General features: G+C 37.7%; 1 protein-coding gene and 1 pseudogene across 1 annotated transcript; both read left to right on the top strand.

Moving 5' to 3' along the window:
- The first annotated feature begins 5,730 nt into the window (after positions 1-5,730).
- Positions 5,731-8,379, top strand: LOC131800040 (beta-alanine-activating enzyme-like). Its single transcript, XM_066161732.1, has 3 exons — positions 5,731-5,735; positions 6,318-6,901; positions 7,382-8,379. The coding sequence occupies exons 1-3, from the start codon at positions 5,731-5,733 to the stop codon at positions 8,248-8,250; spliced, it is 1,458 nt and encodes a 485-aa protein (XP_066017829.1). The 3' UTR covers positions 8,251-8,379.
- Positions 8,380-11,268: 2,889 nt separating this feature from the next.
- On the top strand, positions 11,269-17,994 carry LOC136278138 (beta-alanine-activating enzyme-like; annotated as a pseudogene).
- The last annotated feature ends 418 nt before the right edge of the window (positions 17,995-18,412 follow it).

Raw genomic sequence — 18,412 nt, 5'->3', positions numbered from 1 at the left:
ACATTGGGTAGCTTTAACATACATGTAGCTCATGCATACTCTGTTCGGCCCTGATAGAAGTAGCGATAGACTTTCATCACACATCGGAAATTTCGATCACTAGGACAATAAAAAGCTGTTTCTCGTACCTTTGTTTTGTGCTGCGAAGTTAAGTGTGCAAAGTTTTTAATTTAATTCAAATTTGTAGGTGCAAGATAAGGGTTTAACTAAAAACCTCCAAACAATATCCCCAGATATGTTTGCCTTTCTTATTCGGCTCGGTGTTTCACTTCAGTATATAGTACTTTCACTCGAGCTAAATTTCTACTTAACCTATGTTGGGCTGCTTCTTGGCTGACAAGAAATGCTTAAGAAATTCAGTTTTGTTGTGACCTGTTTTTATTCTCTGGAAAAATAGTTGAGTCTTCTTGAAATTGAAACAAATTCAGCCTTGCTCCACAGCAGGGATCCCATGTATACTTTACGGAGATGATCAAGTGTATTTGACATAAACGATCATAAGTTTCGACTTTCAACTTTTGTCAATAGAAACGTAATCCATCGCTGCAATAGAAAATTGAGTCATCTGAAGGGAAGCGAAACTAGCGAGGCGAACAAATCACGCGTAACGAGAGCGAGGTGCTTTGGTTGCAAATTTGAGAAGGTGAATATAAAATAGGGAACTGGAAACACACAAAGTCAAGTACAGCGGAATATAACTTTTTCAATAGGACTCTCACTATGTGCTTTGGAAAACGCTTATAGAAAATGTCGAATTACGATGGTGGTTGAGTTATTTAGAGAAGTCGTGATTACGAACGCTTGCATTGCGTGATCACAAATAGATGATGAATTAATCAACCTATTATTCTCAGAGAGTAGACCAAACATAAAATTAACAGGATCTGTTCTTTTATCTTTGTCCTTCTTTTTCTTTTTAATTCTTTATTTCCTTCTATCTGTAAGTGTTTATCGTAAATCTAACGAGTGATACCAAACTCGTGGATGTGCAAAATGGAACGGAAAATAAATGATGATCTTACTGTGAATGAGGTAGTTTCAAGTTGCACTCATGTATTAAAGCTCTGGAAACCCATTTCTCTTTTTTTATTTCTCTCCTTATTCTATTCCATTTTTGTTTTTTAATCCAACCCAGTCATTCCCGTGTTTACTCTCCGTTTCCCGCTGCATGTCATAACTTTCCTATCAGTTATTCCACGTTTTCTTCGACCTTTGTATTCTCTGTTTATTTGATCTTAAAATGTACGTAAATTTTTAGTGAAGTTTACCATCCGATTGACAAAACTTGTTCTTTCGGCTCTAACTTAATAATACAATATAATGTTATAAAAAGCTTATTCCTTGTAATTCCTCTTTGGTCACCCTAACAAATCTGAAGGATCCCTTTTATCAGCGGTAGCAACAATATGAAAGTATTCTTAACTTGTCGCTTTGTTTCCATTTAATGAAATCAAAACTGGATTTATTATTATCAATGTCTGATATACATATGTAAGTATTTTTCAGATTTTTCAGTTCGGAAACTTGTAACAAGAACAGTTACATGTAATCTTCGTCATCGAAGCGGCCGACAGATGTATTAGTTTATATTTCAGGAAAAACGTATGTTTTTTTTCTAAAATAGTTCAAATAGTTGTTATGCTTTGATAACTGTACTGAATAGTTCCCTTAGGATGTTTACCACCGCTGATCGCAAATATTGTAAGAAATGTGATAGGAAACAAACCCAATTGAATATCGAGTAATACGAACGATAAAGTGACGATTACAATACCAGTCCTTTAGGAAAAATCTATTTCGTTCCCACGATGGGAATTCAGACATGACCAGACATGAATAATCCGTGCTGCTTGAATGAGAGATTAAAATTTACGAGGTCAATGAGCCGTCAAATAACGAACGCTGTGTTATGATAACGTTATCAAATTAAACCAAACACTGTATTTTATTAGTGTCTTCAAAGTTCACTAAAATTTTGGCAAATTCTCTATTGTAGGGTGATGAATCAAGAATCACCACTTTCCCTTGCCTCTCCCTCACAAATCAAGATTACGCTGCCGAAGGCAAAAATCTCGGTTGAGTTTCTCAAAATATCACGTATGCTAAAGGAAAACAGTTATCGGGTATTCCAAATGGTCTATTTTAAGGTCATCTGTGTACATCTCATACACACTTTCTTCAAGGGAATTTTCAATTCTAAAGTACTCTTGACTCGCTACTGTTATGACAGCTAATTGCATTCTCATACCTGAGTTAATGTATTTCAAATATTCAGTTTCTGCTTAAAAAGACTCGTAGTAACGAAACAATACATGATGAATGTCCATTCAAGAGAAAGTTATAGTTTTGACTTCGCTTTGAATTTTTCGGCTTTAATAACTCAAGTAGTTTATTTGGATGAACATACAACTTGATTAGGAGAGTGGAATCATCGATTTTATCGGAAATTTGAGGACAAATGCAATGATGAACGAGCCAAAGTAGGATTCGATTGTAACAGAGATAAAATGACGATTGAAAATAAGTCCTGACTGAGTAAATGTACATTTCCCACGAAGGACTTCGGTCAGAAATAATTTGCGCCACCCCTTAAGATGAGAGGTTGGCTGTTTTTAATTAAGTAAACGAGTCGTCATCCAACAAATTCCCGTCAACTGATTAAGTGAATAAACCTTACGCGAATGCTGCGTTTTGTTTGTGACATCAAAATTCAAAATTTTTTTTTTGTGGCAACGTATCACCGTCTTTCAAAGTACTTTGTAAATAGAATTAACTCTTCCGGTTTCGGAAGAATGTTGATCGAAAACATCAGTTTATAATTAGCTCTTGATGAAAGAACTTTTATCAACCATTTTTAAGAGTCTGTACTTACCATTTCAAATTTTGCATCACGGTTAGCCATATTACATCCGCATCCAAAAGAAAAGGAATTTGGCACAAACCAAGTCAAAGTCAACAAACTTGTCTATTGTATCCCATCAATCCCTGAGGCTTTGCAACAGTTTGACTCAGCGGGCAAGCAATGCGTGCAAAATGGACTTTGGCTTTTAGTTTGACCCGCGAAATGAACACCTTTTTGAGCAGTTTTCGCATCTTTTATTATGTGTGCGAGACAAAAAGAATTACAGTATATCAAGAAATGAAAAAAAGTAAGATGTTGCGCTATTTGAATTAAACTTTTATTTTTGCACCCTACAAGGATACAGCACGATGTACTGTGTTTCTCATAAATTTTGAAAGGCTTTCATTTTATAGAATAATGATTAATTATTATAATTTGCAGACACTAACATCTCAGATGACTTAAATCTCAGAAGAGGACTAATTTTGCTCCTTTTAAGGATTGGAACATTCTTCGGGAAGGAAATAATAATTTCAAAATTTACTATTTATTGAGTTATATGGCTTTGATCAAGAACATTTCCCTGCATTCCGTCATATCTTACAGGCAATAAAATACAATAAACGGCTTATCCCCTTAGGCCTCGCAGTAATACCCGCATAAATACACTTGAGAAATGAGAGTATAACATCCTCTTCCTCATCGCTTCAAGGATCTAAGTCAATATATTGCAATTGGAAAAGGCCAAATATTTTCACCTCTCTCTGAACAACCAGTGAAAAGCCATCCTTTAAAGCAAGTTGGCATCATTTATGGGTAACGAATCACCCTAATAGGGGGTTCATCAATCGAAAACTGCTCAAAAAGCAGCCCAGTTCCTATCAATTGGGAGTTCATTTTTAGTCCGTATTTCACATTACCCATAATGAGTAAGTGTGCCTTGTTGATTTCCCTGAGAGCAATAAAGGACTGCGATAGGTTTGGGCCAGACTGTAAATATGAAAGGGAGATTGTGCCCCCTTAGGTTTTCTGATAGTTATTATTATCCTCTTCTCTTCCAGTCTAAGATTTTCACTCTTGAAATAGAGATACTCAACTTTTTCGAGTAAAAAATGTTTGAAGGAGAGTTAGGTCAAGGACAAAGGAGAAAAAAGAAACAAGTTCGGTAACAAGAATTAACTGTGAAACATATGATTAGTTGGAGCACTTATGGCCAGAAAGGACTCAAGCCATTCCATCCGATAGTGTTATAATATCGGCTCACTTGTATTTTTTTTTTAACAAATAACTACAAATCTGTCAACTCACAGGCTTTACAATAATCAACTTCAAAACTTTTTTTTCCAAACCGGCTTTCGCCTTGCTTGAAAGGGTAAGAAACCCACAAAGAATATAACAGGGTAATTTAGTATTACCAACTGAGTTGATGACGTAAATTGGCCACCGTAAAGAGTTTAAAAGCTGACTTTTCGAGCGTTAGCCCTTCTTCAATTGCTCTGACTAAGTGCTAACGCTCGAAACGTCAGCTTTTAAACTCTTTACGGTGGCCAATTTACGTTATCAACTCAATGGATAATACTAAATTACCCTGTTAAACTCTCCCACTGACGCAGCACCACAATTTCTTAAGAAAGTTACCCCAATTTTTTCACAAAAAATATGTCAAACAAAGCATGGTGAATTTTCGTGATATTTATAATTTAGATTCCAAGTACAAATTACTCCTTTATATGATAACACATGCATGTCAATTTAATTAAAGCAGTTTGAAGTTTTTAACCATTCCCTAATTGTGTGTAATGATATAGTTAAAAAAAACTGCTCGCTTAGTAATGGCTAGTCGTTGAATTTATGGTTCAATAACAAATTCTGGTTCTTTAGGGAAAAGAAATTATCCTTTAACTGCTCTCAGCAAGGCTTTTCTCGACAAAATTGAATAATAATAATCTCTCATTAGTTCCTGAAATGTATAAACATGTAGCTCATATTTCTGTCGTGATTTTGTGAAATGTCGTTACGAAGCAAGAGAACGTGTTATTAAGATTGACATTTTTAAAGGCGTGTCACCTAAATGCGATTTTCATTAAGCACTATGGCAAAAATGGGTTTATATTACACGAAAAGAAATCAATCGAGAGAAAAGATAAAAGCGAACTGGTCTTCATTCAGAATAATTGTGTAAGCGAGAGAGGTTTTTGTTGTTCTAATGAAATCAGTTTACGACACAAAGTGACACCTTCGACGGGACAGGTTTTAACCAGCGAGAGCGCTTGAGCAAGGGCAAAGAACCCAAGCAGTTGTATTATGAAAAAGAAGATGACAGAATTGGACAACAAAATAAAGCTACTCGAGTTGAAGATCACTACCTGGTACGCAAAATTTTTCCTTGTGTACTGGCTCATTGCTCACATTACCATCTCCTCGGGCGGCATAAAATGACACCAACACTCTAACATCTTTTACCGTTTCAGCTGTTTGGTTCGACATTCTTTCAGATCTTTCATTCCATGTATTTTGATCCTTTCTGGTCTTTATGGATACGATCTGACGCACTACCACTACCAGGCGGTCGACAAAAATAACACTGAAGGTCATAGTCCTTGAGCATATGTCAACTATATTAACTAATACCCATGGTGTTACGATTGTTTGGACCACGAAGATCTCGAGAGATCAATGACATCAAAGTAAGTCTTGTAAATTACGCGTCATGCGCTTATAAAATAGCACATCACGCATTACGTTGTGATGTCCGGTCCCGCATCACGCGGATAATTTGGGTTCAATCACGCATCACCCCACAAATTTTGGGGCCATCACGTGTCACTCAAAAATCCATAGCCACCCTCTAAAATCGGCAAAAGCGAGAGCGAAGAAGAAATCGCGCTATGAGGTAAAGTAATTAAAGAGAATCTTGAGAGAGCCGATAACACAACAAGAAGAATTCAAGACGCGATAAAAACCATAGACCTCGGAGAGAAAGTGTGCGAGGCGATAGAGGAACACGAGAAGAACATCGGAAGTTTTAGCGGCAACTACTAAAGCAAAGAGTAGAATTCGAGAAAGCACGCGAACACGAGAAGGAGACAGAAGTTGATCTTTCAGAGTTATTGGACATAATTGTAACGAAACACTTTGGTGCTCTTCATTGAAAAAAAGGATCTGGACTCCAAGGAGACACATCATCTACATCAAGACGCAAATGAACTATCTCCTACTCTTGTAAACGGTGTTCCTTCTGAGCAAATGCCTGTTCTTCCAGTGAAAAGAAAACTCTAAACTCTAACTGACAGTGACCGTGCAGCAAGTTTTTGAGCAAGTGGGGGGGGGATATTTTTGGCTCCGTTATTTCTGTTAAATCATTTTTTGCTTAATTTGTTTTTATTTTTGCAAAAGAGTGGGGGGGGGGGCTTAAGCCCCCCCCAGCCCCTCCCTCTGTGCGGTCCCTGACAGATAGTGCCTCCTTTCACAATAGTGAGGCAGCAAAAAAGATCCAGGGAGTAGACGAAAGTGAAGACTCTAGCACAAATGCTCCATCCAGTGTAGCTGATGTGAAAACCTGTTTTTGTACAGTACAAAGACAAAACCAGTTTACCATTTGTAACATCTGTAAACATTCAACACCAAGCATAGATAGGCTTGTGGCAGGCAAGGCACAAACATTTTCTGCCAGTCAAACCAGTGTTCAGGCTGGTGCGATATCATGTGAGGCTGCACCATCACCAATAATGACCAAGGTCTCTAAGGAGTTCTTCTCTTCTTTTCAAGATCATAAAGTTTCCAGGAGTGTCAACCAAGATACAGAAAATTTTAACAATGCCCAAGGAAAAGTTTCTGTTTCTTGTAAGTGGGGAACTTGTCTGTACAAATGTATTGATGCATCACCTCTTGTGGTTTGTGCACCAGGGAGGTGTGAAGGAGAAGCTTTCATAGGTTCCCATAGTTACACGTTCATGTGCATCAGACTGAGTGATGGCAAAGTCCTGTGGGAGAGTAGGCTGGGGGACAGAATAGAATCTTCTGCAGCTCTCTCAGTCTGTGGTAGATATGTAATAGTGGGTAAGGTATTGTATATTGTTTTTAAATTAAATAGCAGGAGTTACTCGTGAGTAAATAAGGCAAAGGAGGGAGATGCTGTGATTATGTTACAGGATCTGAATACATACTTTGCGTGTTTGTATATAGAACTTGTTTCACTTTCTCTGGAGCAGTTTTTTCCATTACTGATATCAAGATTCTCAATGCATGAGTATGCATTTTAAAAGAAAATGTCAATAAGAGGCTAAAATACTGCTGATTTGCTTATTCAAAATCTTTTCTTCACTCAAACTCTTCCCTACCCTTCCCTCCCCTCCTTTCTTTCAACTTGAACTGAGACAAATTAAAGACCATGTCTTGCAAACAATATTAGTAATAATTCACAGTTTCTGGTGAATTTAGAAAGCTGACGTGGCCTCTGTAATGATTGTGATGGTATTTCCAATGGCCTGATTTGCTATTTATCTTATCAAATGGAACCTAATATTTGTTGTTTTTTAGGTTGTTATGATGGCCAAGTGTATGTACTCAACCGCTTCACCGGTGAAACAAGTTGGACATTCCAAACAGGAGCAGCAGTGAAAAGTTCTCCTTGCATTGACCCCCAGACTGGGGTGGCCTGGGTTGGGTCACATGATCACTATTTGTATGCCCTTGATGTCACAAATAGGCAGTGCATATCTGCAACACACTGCGGTATAGGATCTTGTTTCAGTTCTCCATGCATAAGTAAGAAACCTCATTTAGTATTCATTGCTACACTAAGCGGCCATCTTCTTGCAATTGGTGCTACTGAACATACAATACTTTGGAGTAAGCAGTGTCCTAAGCCAGTGTTTGCATCACCGTTGTTGACACCCATTGGTATAGTTTGCGCATGCGTGAATGGGTTTGTTTATTGTTTTGACTTTCAGGGTAATAAGCTATGGGAGTTTGAGACACAAGCTCCAGTGTTCTGTTCACCGACTTTGTACCATGATGTAAGATATGGTTCCAGGATCTCACACTGTATTTTTTTTGGCTCACATGACAAATCTGTGTATTGCTTGTCACTAAATGGTGAGCACTTGTGGAGATTTTCAACTGATGGGCCTGTGTATTCAAGTCCTTTTGTAGCCATGATTGAGGGAAATATGTCTTGTCACACAATGTGTAACGCAAAGCCTTGCGATGAGCATGACACTCAATTAGCAGTGTTTGCTTTGTTAAGTGTTGGAAGCCTGTATATTCTGGATTTTTATTCAGGAGTTCTTTTAGCTTTTTATTCATTGCCTGGTGAAGTATTTTCTTCACCTGTTGTGTTTGACAATCAAATTCTCATTGGTTGTAGGGACAACTATCTCTACTCACTTGGAGTATTAACCCTTTAACTCCCCAAGATCTCATCAGTAATTCTCCTTACTGTCTGCCATACAGTTCTTATGATGTTAATTTGGAGAATTTGGTATTGGATCAACTAATAATCCCTAATTAATATTTTTTTATTTTTATCACTTTTATGCTTGATATTGTATTGATATTGTAAGGAGAAATTCTGTCTTGGTCACTCAAGAGAGTTAAAGAGTTAAATGAAACCAAAAAGTAAGTAGTAACATTGTTGACTTGAAAAAGTGTTTTTATTTCTCTTTCACTCATCTGAAAAATCCAGCTAGATTTTCATTACAATTAATTCCTAGACTGATTTTTTTTCTGCAGACTTAAGACTGAATATATTTTATCTTGCAAAGTTGAATTATGATCAGAATTATCAATATTGCCATTGTATGTCTGGTAAATCTATCTTGGCACTAAATATTTTAGTGCTAAGATGAAACATATAAAAAAAATATATCATAGTGATTGCATTTCCAGTGGCACATAAGAATATACTTTTATCAAATTCTTTACCTCAAGCAGCTATTCATCTTAAACTTAAGTGCAAGTCATTATTGATCCCTTGGGGGCACGGCTGTTTCAAAACGCCCGCCAGTGGAAATTTAGTTCACGCATGTCAGATTGACATTTTCAATTTGAAACCGCTGAAAATGTACGTTTAACGGCTCAACAAGAAAGAGCCCACTGATAACTAGGTCGCAAAAAGTATATGCGCAAAGCCCAAGGAAATAGCTAACTTATGCGCAGACATTGTATTTTGCTTCCCTGGTTAATGTTCTCCTAGGTAAGATTGCGTGTGCGGGATAGTTAACTATGCGACGGCTTAATGGCATCTTGTTTTGACGCGAGATGACTTATCGCCTTTCTGAGGTCTTCTTATTTTCAGGCAAGATTCTGATTGATTCGAATTTTTCTTTCAATAAAGGAACAACTCAGGCTTTACGTCTCTCCTTTGCCATCAGTTTCTTTACCATGACGTTTTAATCCGAATTGTTTTGAGCGGTGTAATCTGCGATTACACATCACCACCGAAATAGTAAATATGGCGTCCATCTACCCTTTGACCTCGAACTAATGCCCCTTAACTACGCGAATTTATCCTCTGAATGATCTCATGCTTACCCATGGGCTAAACAAAGAATACACGATTTATGAAAAACTGATAAAATGTCCACAGCCTTCTGTTACGTGCAAGAAAGTCGAACTACGTGCGTGTGATTTCCTCCTCGAAAAGTGTGTCATCGATCTGTCACGGGGAGCTACGTGAAATAGTGAAAGCACAGACAAGACGTTTCTTTCGGTCAACATTTCAATCATGATCACGGATAATAATCCTTACAATTATATGTTACCATTTGTGCTTTGATCTGATAGTTAAATCGTTTTTCTTGGCTGTGATTAACATGGTTTTTGGCGAATATTCCCTCTCCCTTCAAATGGAATGAACTACACGTAATAACACAAGAATGCAAATATTCCCGCACCCTTGATGCCTTTAGATGGATAATAATCAAGTAAAGAATGCTGCACTTCCCAAACATATGGCTGCTAAAAATACATTCAAATAGATTAATAAGGAAGAAAAAAAGGAAGTATGGGTTAAATTTAAGTCAGTAGACACCCCATGGAAGCTGAAAAACTGATCAAAACTAGTGACAGCCACTTGAAGGAATATTTGATCAAATCACTCATAAGATTTAACCCTTAATTTTCTAGCATCAGTCGATGTTTTCTCCTTATATATTGAACATTCTCTCTATATTTCCTATAGTAATGACAATAAGAATTTATCTATTAAACAATTAAGGGCTTCTTAAGGTGATGATCACTGCCTATATTCTCACTTCTAAGTGTTTGAGCAATGATACCGTGAGTTCCAAACAAATAAGATGCTCATCTCTCATACATTTCTTTCAGTTTTAGCTGTAAAACAAGTTGGTGTTCAATAAAATAATGTCCTCTAGTTGCAATTGTTCTTCTTGTTCCCTTTTTGTTTGAAAATTTACAGATATTGTAGAAGTAAATTCCCTTAACCCTTTCACTCCCACAAATGACCAAAACAGAATTTCTCCTTCCAACATCGACACAATATCAAGCAGGTAGATGATGAAAATAAAGAAAAATATCAATTATGGGATTATTAGTTGAGCCAATACCAAATTCTCTAAACTAACATCATAAAAATTGTATGGTAGACAGTAAGGAGAATTACCAATGAGATCTTGGGAGTGAAAGGGTTAAAATCATCAATAGGAATAAAAACATTAAATTAAGGGTCTATAGGTGAGATTGGAACCAAAAATTTTACCATGGGGCCTCAAATCTGTCTGCTAGCCTTATATCTGTGTCTGCTTGCAAAGCAACAAACAGCTCTTAACCATATAACCATGGTAACCCAACATGTAAGTAAAATTATAGGTCCATTTAATCTTGTGGGGAATGATGGGGGAATGATCGAAGGGGGGGAGGGGGAGGCGGGGGAGAAATAGCACAACAGCACAATGCAACCACACAACATGTACAGAAAATTAAAAGGCAAAAAGGATATCTGCTTCAAGGTCAAACGTTATAAATCCCAAGTCATTCTTTTCCTTAGAAACACTGAAGTCTTGAACATTTTTACCATTCAAAAGATCAAGAGGAAGACACGTGTTAGAACAAGAAACCCGAATATTCTGCCATTGTCAACGATCGACGATCAGGTCGTAAAGACATTGATACTCACACCAAAACTTTCTTCGTCTGTAACTGAAGAGGGGCTTGATGAGCTTTAAAAAGCGTCGATAGGAAACATAGGAATGTCAGGGCGGCGAGTACTTTTAAAGTAAACGCAAATATAGTGTTTAAACGAGAAAGAAATGTGTTCATTTTGTTTCTGAGCCGAATTTTTTGTTAAATTCGGAGTTGTAAACTTTTCATTGGACAGTGGCGTTCGAGTCAATGAAATGCCCACGAGTCTACAGTTTTTTGATGACAGCTGGTCAGTCAGTGCGGGCTTTAACATGGCGGATGAACTTACTGGATTTCTTCGCATTTATAGCACCGAGAAAATTGTTTAAAATATTGAAATTACGCAAGAAAAGTTTCTAATCAATTTTTATTTGTATTTGGCAAGTATTTCAAGGACTTCTGCTTGAGATGATGTAATTTAGTCAGCTTAATGGCGACTCTCGACGCTCTGTTCGATGCGACTTCCCGTTCTTTTGGGAGTTATGTCGCCGTCACCTATAACTCTGGATCAATGCGAGAACACATCACGTACAACGAACTGGTTGTTCAAGCGTCCAAAGTTGAAGACATTTTGGAGACATTGTGCAAAAGACAGGAAACCATAGCGATATATTCCAAACAGTCAATTAGTTTAGTGTCTTGCATTCTTGGAGTGTTGAAGTCTAGAAATTGCTTTGCACCAATTGATTTGAACTGGCCTTCAGACATGATCCGCAAGTTTCCATTGAAACTGAGCATCCATCTTGTTTTATTAGAAGAAGAGCTACTCGAATCATATGAAAAATGTTTACTGCAATGGAAACCATTTCTACCCAATGGCAGCAAAGTAGAATTTGTCTGTGATCAAGTCCTTGTTAACAGTGGTTTTATACTCTTAAGATGGCAAGATGAATTAAGGGAGGGGAAAGAGAATAGTGAGGATCAGGGCATCGCATATGTCATGCAGACATCTGGTACAACAGGTGAAGGAAAAGCCATCAGAGTACCACACATGTGCATAGTGCCAAACATCACTGACTTGAGGTACGTTTACTATAATGTTTAGTCACTGTAGCAGATTTAGAAGTAGTGAGGATGAGGGGTGATTCCCCTCCCCCCCTCTCTTATTACACTCTTCTCTGATGTTAGAGAAAGGAACTTGAAACTTACAATCGCCTTCTAAGAGGTGGATATTGTGCAATCAACTAATAAGGGCAACACAGCATTGTACAAACTCACTTTCAAGGAGCTTCTCCTCAAATGTAAGGGGGAGGGGCAGGAAAAGTAAAGTATTTTGCCTGGCAACATGGTCTGCATTACAGTAAAGAGCTGCTTCATGAATGTTATTGCAAAATATGTATTCATACAAATAAACTGTGACAAGTGCTGAGGAGTGGGTTATAGCTACACACTTTTGTACAAAGTTTCACATTTTTAAGGCTTCAAATTTTCCTCATGTTACCCCTTAGCTCCTGAATCACCTTCTGGAATCCATACACCACAATATTTACATATGTTTAATCTAGCACTAACAACAATACTTATTCTTCATATTCCACAGGAACATCTTCAAAGTGACATCTGATGATGTGATGTTCCTTACCTCTCCCTACACCTTTGATCCTTTCATTGTTCAGATGTTCACAGCATTTGCAGCTGGAGCCAGACTTGTAATTGTGCCTGACAATGTTAAAATGGTGCCGTCTAAGCTTTGCAGCATTCTTTTTGATGAAGAAAGAGTCACTATTTTACAGGTTAGAGATATTCTATGAGATACAAGACCCTGAGAACCATACCCTGGTTGGCCCCACCCACTCACCCAAAGGATTTACTTCCCCCTTCACTTGAGCTAGATACTTGACTCTGACAAGTTTGCCTAGTGAGAAAATTATCTGTTGATTTCCTCAGCAAAAATTAATTTTGGAAAATTTTGCATACAAACTACAATTTGTTCCTTCAAAGTTTTCAGAATAGCATTGTAAGGATTCTCAAAATGACCACAGTGATCACCTGTATGACAAAGGGATACTGCATAAGTCCTTTTCCGTCTAGACTAAGTTTTATTTCTATATCTCAAACAGCCCACTCCATCACTGTTGTACCACATTGGTCAAGAACTGATTCAGTCAAAGATTCTCGATAAAGATTTATCTCTTAGAGTGCTTGCATTTGGTGGCGAAAATGGAGGTCTCCTGAGAGTAACAGCTCAATCTATAATCTTTATGGCATCACAGAAGTTTCCTGTTGGGCATCTTGTCATAAAATTACTGATCGTGAGTTGGAGGATACAAGTGCTGATTTTCATGGTATTTCAACATCTGGACATGTAAGCCTGGAGAGCCACAAAGCCAGTTGGGTTAGTGAAGTACCTCTTGGTACTTCTCTGACAGACACAACCATTGAGGTGCGAGATGCAAATGGGAAAATTGTTTTGGAAGGAGTGGGACAAATATACATTGGTAAGTTATTTTAATTATGGTACAAGCTGAGAGATTTCTTGAAAATAATGTGATTGGCCAGTACCAGTAGTATTTCAGCCAAATTTGAAATACTTACAAGTAAAAATTACATTTTCTTTGATTTGTAGAATGAACTAAAATAGTATGGTTTCTGTGGGATATTAGGGATAAACAACAGCTTGTGCCCTAAATATCACTCACTGCTTCAAATTTGTTATACTGATTTATAATTTTTCCGCACAGTCATTCTATGCTAATTCACTGAGGGGAGAAAAACAAGTGAATCTAATTTTTTTCTTTCTCTCTTTTCAGGTGGTGTAAATAGAGTGTGTCTCCTAGACAATGAAACCCAACTCCACCTGGGAACAATGCGTGCCACAGGGGACTGGGCTTATGTAAAAGACAAGACCATTTGGTACCAAGGACGCAAAGACAGGCAGATCAAGCGAATGGGAAAGAGAATAAATCTGGATTGGATTGAACGGCAGATTTCTGAGCAGTTCCCAGAAATGACATGTTCCTTGGTTTTAGAGAAAACTGCCGACAGAAAACCTGATAAACTTCGCCTATTTGTAGTAAACAAATCTCTGTCGCATGTTCACAATGAACTGTCATCTTTTAAAAGAAGCATACTGAACATCTTACCGGTTGATGCTTGTCCTGATTCAGTACATACGATTTCTCACCTTCCAATGACAGCTCATGGAAAGGTTGACAGAGGCTCCCTGTTAGTTGAGGCTCAGAAAAGAACAAAGCTAGTGGACATGTCTATGAGAGAGTTTTTAAGATATGCCTTGAATGAAGTCTTGGGAGTCACTGAAACCAATGGTGAATAGAAGATTTTTACTGACAGTGAGGAAAGACAGGCTGATGGTTTGTTTCATGTCAAACAAAGAGATTTTAAGGAAGATGACATGTTTATTGCTTGTGGTGGGTCATCTCTTAATGCGGTAAGGCTTGTGGATCTAATTGAGACATTTGTAACTGAAGAGAAGGAGACAGAAGTTGATCTTTCAGAGTTATTGGACATAATTTTAACAAAACCCTTTGGTGCCCTTTGTGGCTACCTTGAGAGAAAACTCAATATCTTTGATAAAGGAAAGGATCTGGACTCCAAGGAGACACATCATCTACATCAAGATGCAAATGCTCTTACAAATACTCTTGTAATTAGTGTTCCTTCTGAGCAAGTGCCTGTTCTTCCAGTGAAGAGAAAGTTCTCAACTCTAGCTGATGGTGCCTCCCTTTATAATAATGAGGCAGCAAAAAAGATCCAGGGAGTAGAAGAAAGTGAAGACTCTAGCACAAATGCTCCATCCAGTGTAGCTGATGTGAAAACCTGTTTTTGTACTGTACAAAGACAAAACCAGTTTACCATTTGTAACATCTGTAAACATTCAACACCAAGCATAGATAGGCTTGTGGCAGGCAAGGCACAAATATTTCCTGCCGGTCAAATCAGTGTTCAGGCTGGTATGATATCCTGTGAGGCTGGACCATCACCAGTAATGACCAAGGTCTCTAAGGAGTTCTCCTCTTCTGTCCAAGATCATAAAGTTCCCAGGAATGTCAACCTAGATACAGGAAATTTTAACAATGCCAAAGGAAAAGTTTCTGTTTCTTGTCAGTGGCGAACTTGTCTGTACAAGTGTATTGATGCATCACCTCTTGTGGTTCATGCACCAGGGAGGTCTGAAGGAGAAGTTTTCATTGGTTCTCACAGTCACATGTTCATGTGCATCAGACTGAGTGATGGCAAAGTCCTGTGGGAGAGTAGGCTGGGGGACAGAATAGAATCTTCTGCAGCTCTTTCACTCTGTGGTAGATATGTAATAGTGGGTAAGGTATTGTATATTGTTTTTTAATTAAATGGCAGGAGTTACTCTTAAATAAGTAAATAAGGCAAATGAGAGAGACGCTGTGATTATATTACAGGATCTGAATACATACTTTGAGTGTTTGTGTATAGAACTTATTTTTACTTTCTCTGGAGTGGTTTTTTTCCATTACTGGTATCAAGATTCTCAATGCATGAGTATGCATTTTAAAAGAAAATGTCAATAAGAGGCTAAAATACTGCTGATTTGCTTATTCAAAATCTTTTCTTCACTCAAACTCTTCCCTACCCTTCCCTCCCCTCCTTTCTTTCAGCTTGAACTGAGACAAATTAAAGACCATGTCTTTCAAACAATATTAGTAATAATTCACAGTTTCTGGTGAATGTAGAAAGCTGACATGGCCTCTGTAATGATTGTGATGGTATTTCCAATGGCCTGATTTGCTATTTATCTTATCAAATGGAACCTAATATTTGTTGTTTTCTAGGTTGTTATGATGGCCAAGTGTATGTACTCAACCGCTTCACCGGTGAAACAAGTTGGACATTCCAAACAGGAGCAGCAGTGAAAAGTTCTCCTTGCATTGACCCCCAGACTGGGGTGGCCTGGGTTGGGTCACATGATCACTATTTGTATGCCCTTGATGTCACAAATAGGCAGTGCATTTCTGCAACACACTGCGGTGCAGGATCTTGTTTCAGTTCTCCATGTATAAGTAAGAAACCTCATTTAGTATTCATTGCTACACTAAGCGGCCGTCTTCTTGCAATTGGTGCTACTGAACATACAATACTTTGGAGTCAGCAGTGTCCTAAGCCAGTGTTTGCATCACCATTATTGACACCCATTGGTGTAGTTTGCGCATGCGTAAATGGGTTTGTTTATTGTTTTGACTTCCATGGTAATAAGCTTTGGGAGTTTGAGACACAAGCTTCAGTGTTCTGTTCACCAACTTTGTACCATGATGTAAGATATGGTTCCAGGATCTCACACTGTATTTTTTTTGGCTCACATGACAAATCTGTGTATTGCTTGTCACTAACTGGTGAGCTCTTGTGGAGATTTACAACCGATGGACCTGTGTATTCAAGTCCTTTTGTAGCCATGATTGAGGGAAATATGTCTTGTCACACAATGTGTAACGCAAGGCCTTGTGATGAGCATGACACTCAATTAGCAGTGTTTGCTTTGTCAAGTGTTGGAAGCCTGTATATTCTGGATTTTTATTCAGGAGTTCTTTTAGCTTTTTATTCATTGCCTGGTGAAGTATTTTCTTCACCTGTTGTGTTTGACAATCAAATTCACATTGGTTGTAGGGACAACTATCTCTACTCACTTGGAATATTAACCCTTTAACTCCCCAAGATCTCATCAGTAATTCTCCTTACTGTCTGCCATACAGTTCTTATGATGTTAATTTGGAGAATTTGGTATTGGATCAACTAATAATCCCTAATTAATATTTTTTTATTTTTATCACTTTTATGCTTGATATCGTATTGATATTGTAAGGAGAAATTCTGTCTTGGTCACTCAAGAGAGTAAAAGAGTTAAATGAAACCAAAAAGTAAGTAGTAACATTGTTGACTTGAAAAAGTGTTTTTATTTCTCTTTCACTCATCTGAAAAATCCAGCTAGATTTTCATTATAATTAATTCCTAGACTGATTTTTTTTCTGCAGACTTAAGACTGAATATATTTTATCTTGCAAAGTTGAATTATGATCATAATTATCAATATTGCCATTGTATGTCTGGTAAATCTATCTTGGCACTAAATATTTTAGTGCTAAGATGAAACATATAAAAAAAATATATCATAGTGATTGCATTTCCAGTGGCACATAAGAATATACTTTTATCAAATTCTTTACCTCAAGCAGCTATTCATCTTAAACTTAAGTGCAAGTAATTATTGATCCCTTGGGGGCACGGCTGTTTCAAAACGCCCGCCAGTGGAAATTTAGTTCGCGCATGTCAGATTGACATTTTCAATTTGAAACCGCTGAAAATGTACGTTTAACGGCTCAACAAGAAAGAGCCCACTGATAACTAGGTCGCAAAAAGTATATGCGCAAAGCCCAAGGAAATAGCTAACTTATGCGCAGACATTGTATTTTGCTTCCCTGGTTAATGTTCTCCTAGGTAAGATTGCGTGTGTGGGATAGTTAACTATGCGACGGCTTAATGGCATCTTGTTTTGACGCGAGATGACTTATCGCCTTTCTGAGGTCTTCTTATTTTCAGGCAAGATTCTGATTGATTCGAATTTTTCTTTCAATAAAGGAACAACTCAGGCTTTACGTCTCTCCTTTGCCATCAGTTTCTTTACCATGACGTTTTAATCCGAATTGTTTTGAGCGGTGTAATCTGCGATTACACATCACCACCGAAATAGTAAATATGGCGTCCATCTACCCTTTGACCTCGAACTAATGCCCCTTAACTACGCGAATTTATCCTCTGAATGATCTCATGCTTACCCATGGGCTAAACAAAGAATACACGATTTATGAAAAACTGATAAAATGTCCACAGCCTTCTGTTACGTGCAAGAAAGTCGAACTACGTGCGTGTGATTTCCTCCTCGAAAAGTGTGTCATCGATCTGTCACGGGGAGCTACGTGAAATAGTGAAAGCACGGACAAGACGTTTCTTTCGGTCAACATTTCAATCATGATCACGGATAATAATCCTTACAATTATATGTTACCATTTGTGCTTTGATCTGATAGTTAAATCGTTTTTCTTGGCTGTGATTAACATGGTTTTTGGCGAATATTCCCTCTCCCTTCAAATGGAATGAACTACACGTAATAACACAAGAATGCAAATATTCCCGCACCCTTGATGCCTTTAGATGGATAATAATCAAGTAAAGAATGCTGCACTTCCCAAACATATGGCTGCTAAAAATACATTCAAATAGATTAATAAGGAAGAAAAAAAGGAAGTATGGGTTAAATTTAAGTCAGTAGACACCCCATGGAAGCTGAAAAACTGATCAAAACTAGTGACAGCCACTTGAAGGAATATTTGATCAAATCACTCATAAGATTTAACCCTTAATTTTCTAGCATCAGTCTTTGTTTTCTCCTTATATGATGAACATTCTCTCCATATTTCCTATCGTACTGACAATGAGAATTTATC

Source organism: Pocillopora verrucosa, chromosome 14 (genome assembly GCF_036669915.1).
Source record: "Pocillopora verrucosa isolate sample1 chromosome 14, ASM3666991v2, whole genome shotgun sequence".
Lineage (NCBI taxonomy): Eukaryota > Metazoa > Cnidaria > Anthozoa > Scleractinia > Pocilloporidae > Pocillopora > Pocillopora verrucosa.
Note: the sequence above shows the minus strand (reverse complement) of the source record. Positions and strands in the feature narration are given on the sequence as shown.

Excerpts from the sequence above, each read along its gene's own strand:
- LOC131800040 (XM_066161732.1), top strand. Across the intron at positions 6,902-7,381 it reads TGGTAGATATGTAATAGTGG|GTTGTTATGATGGCCAAGTG; the intron begins GTAAGGTATTGT and ends GTTGTTTTTTAG.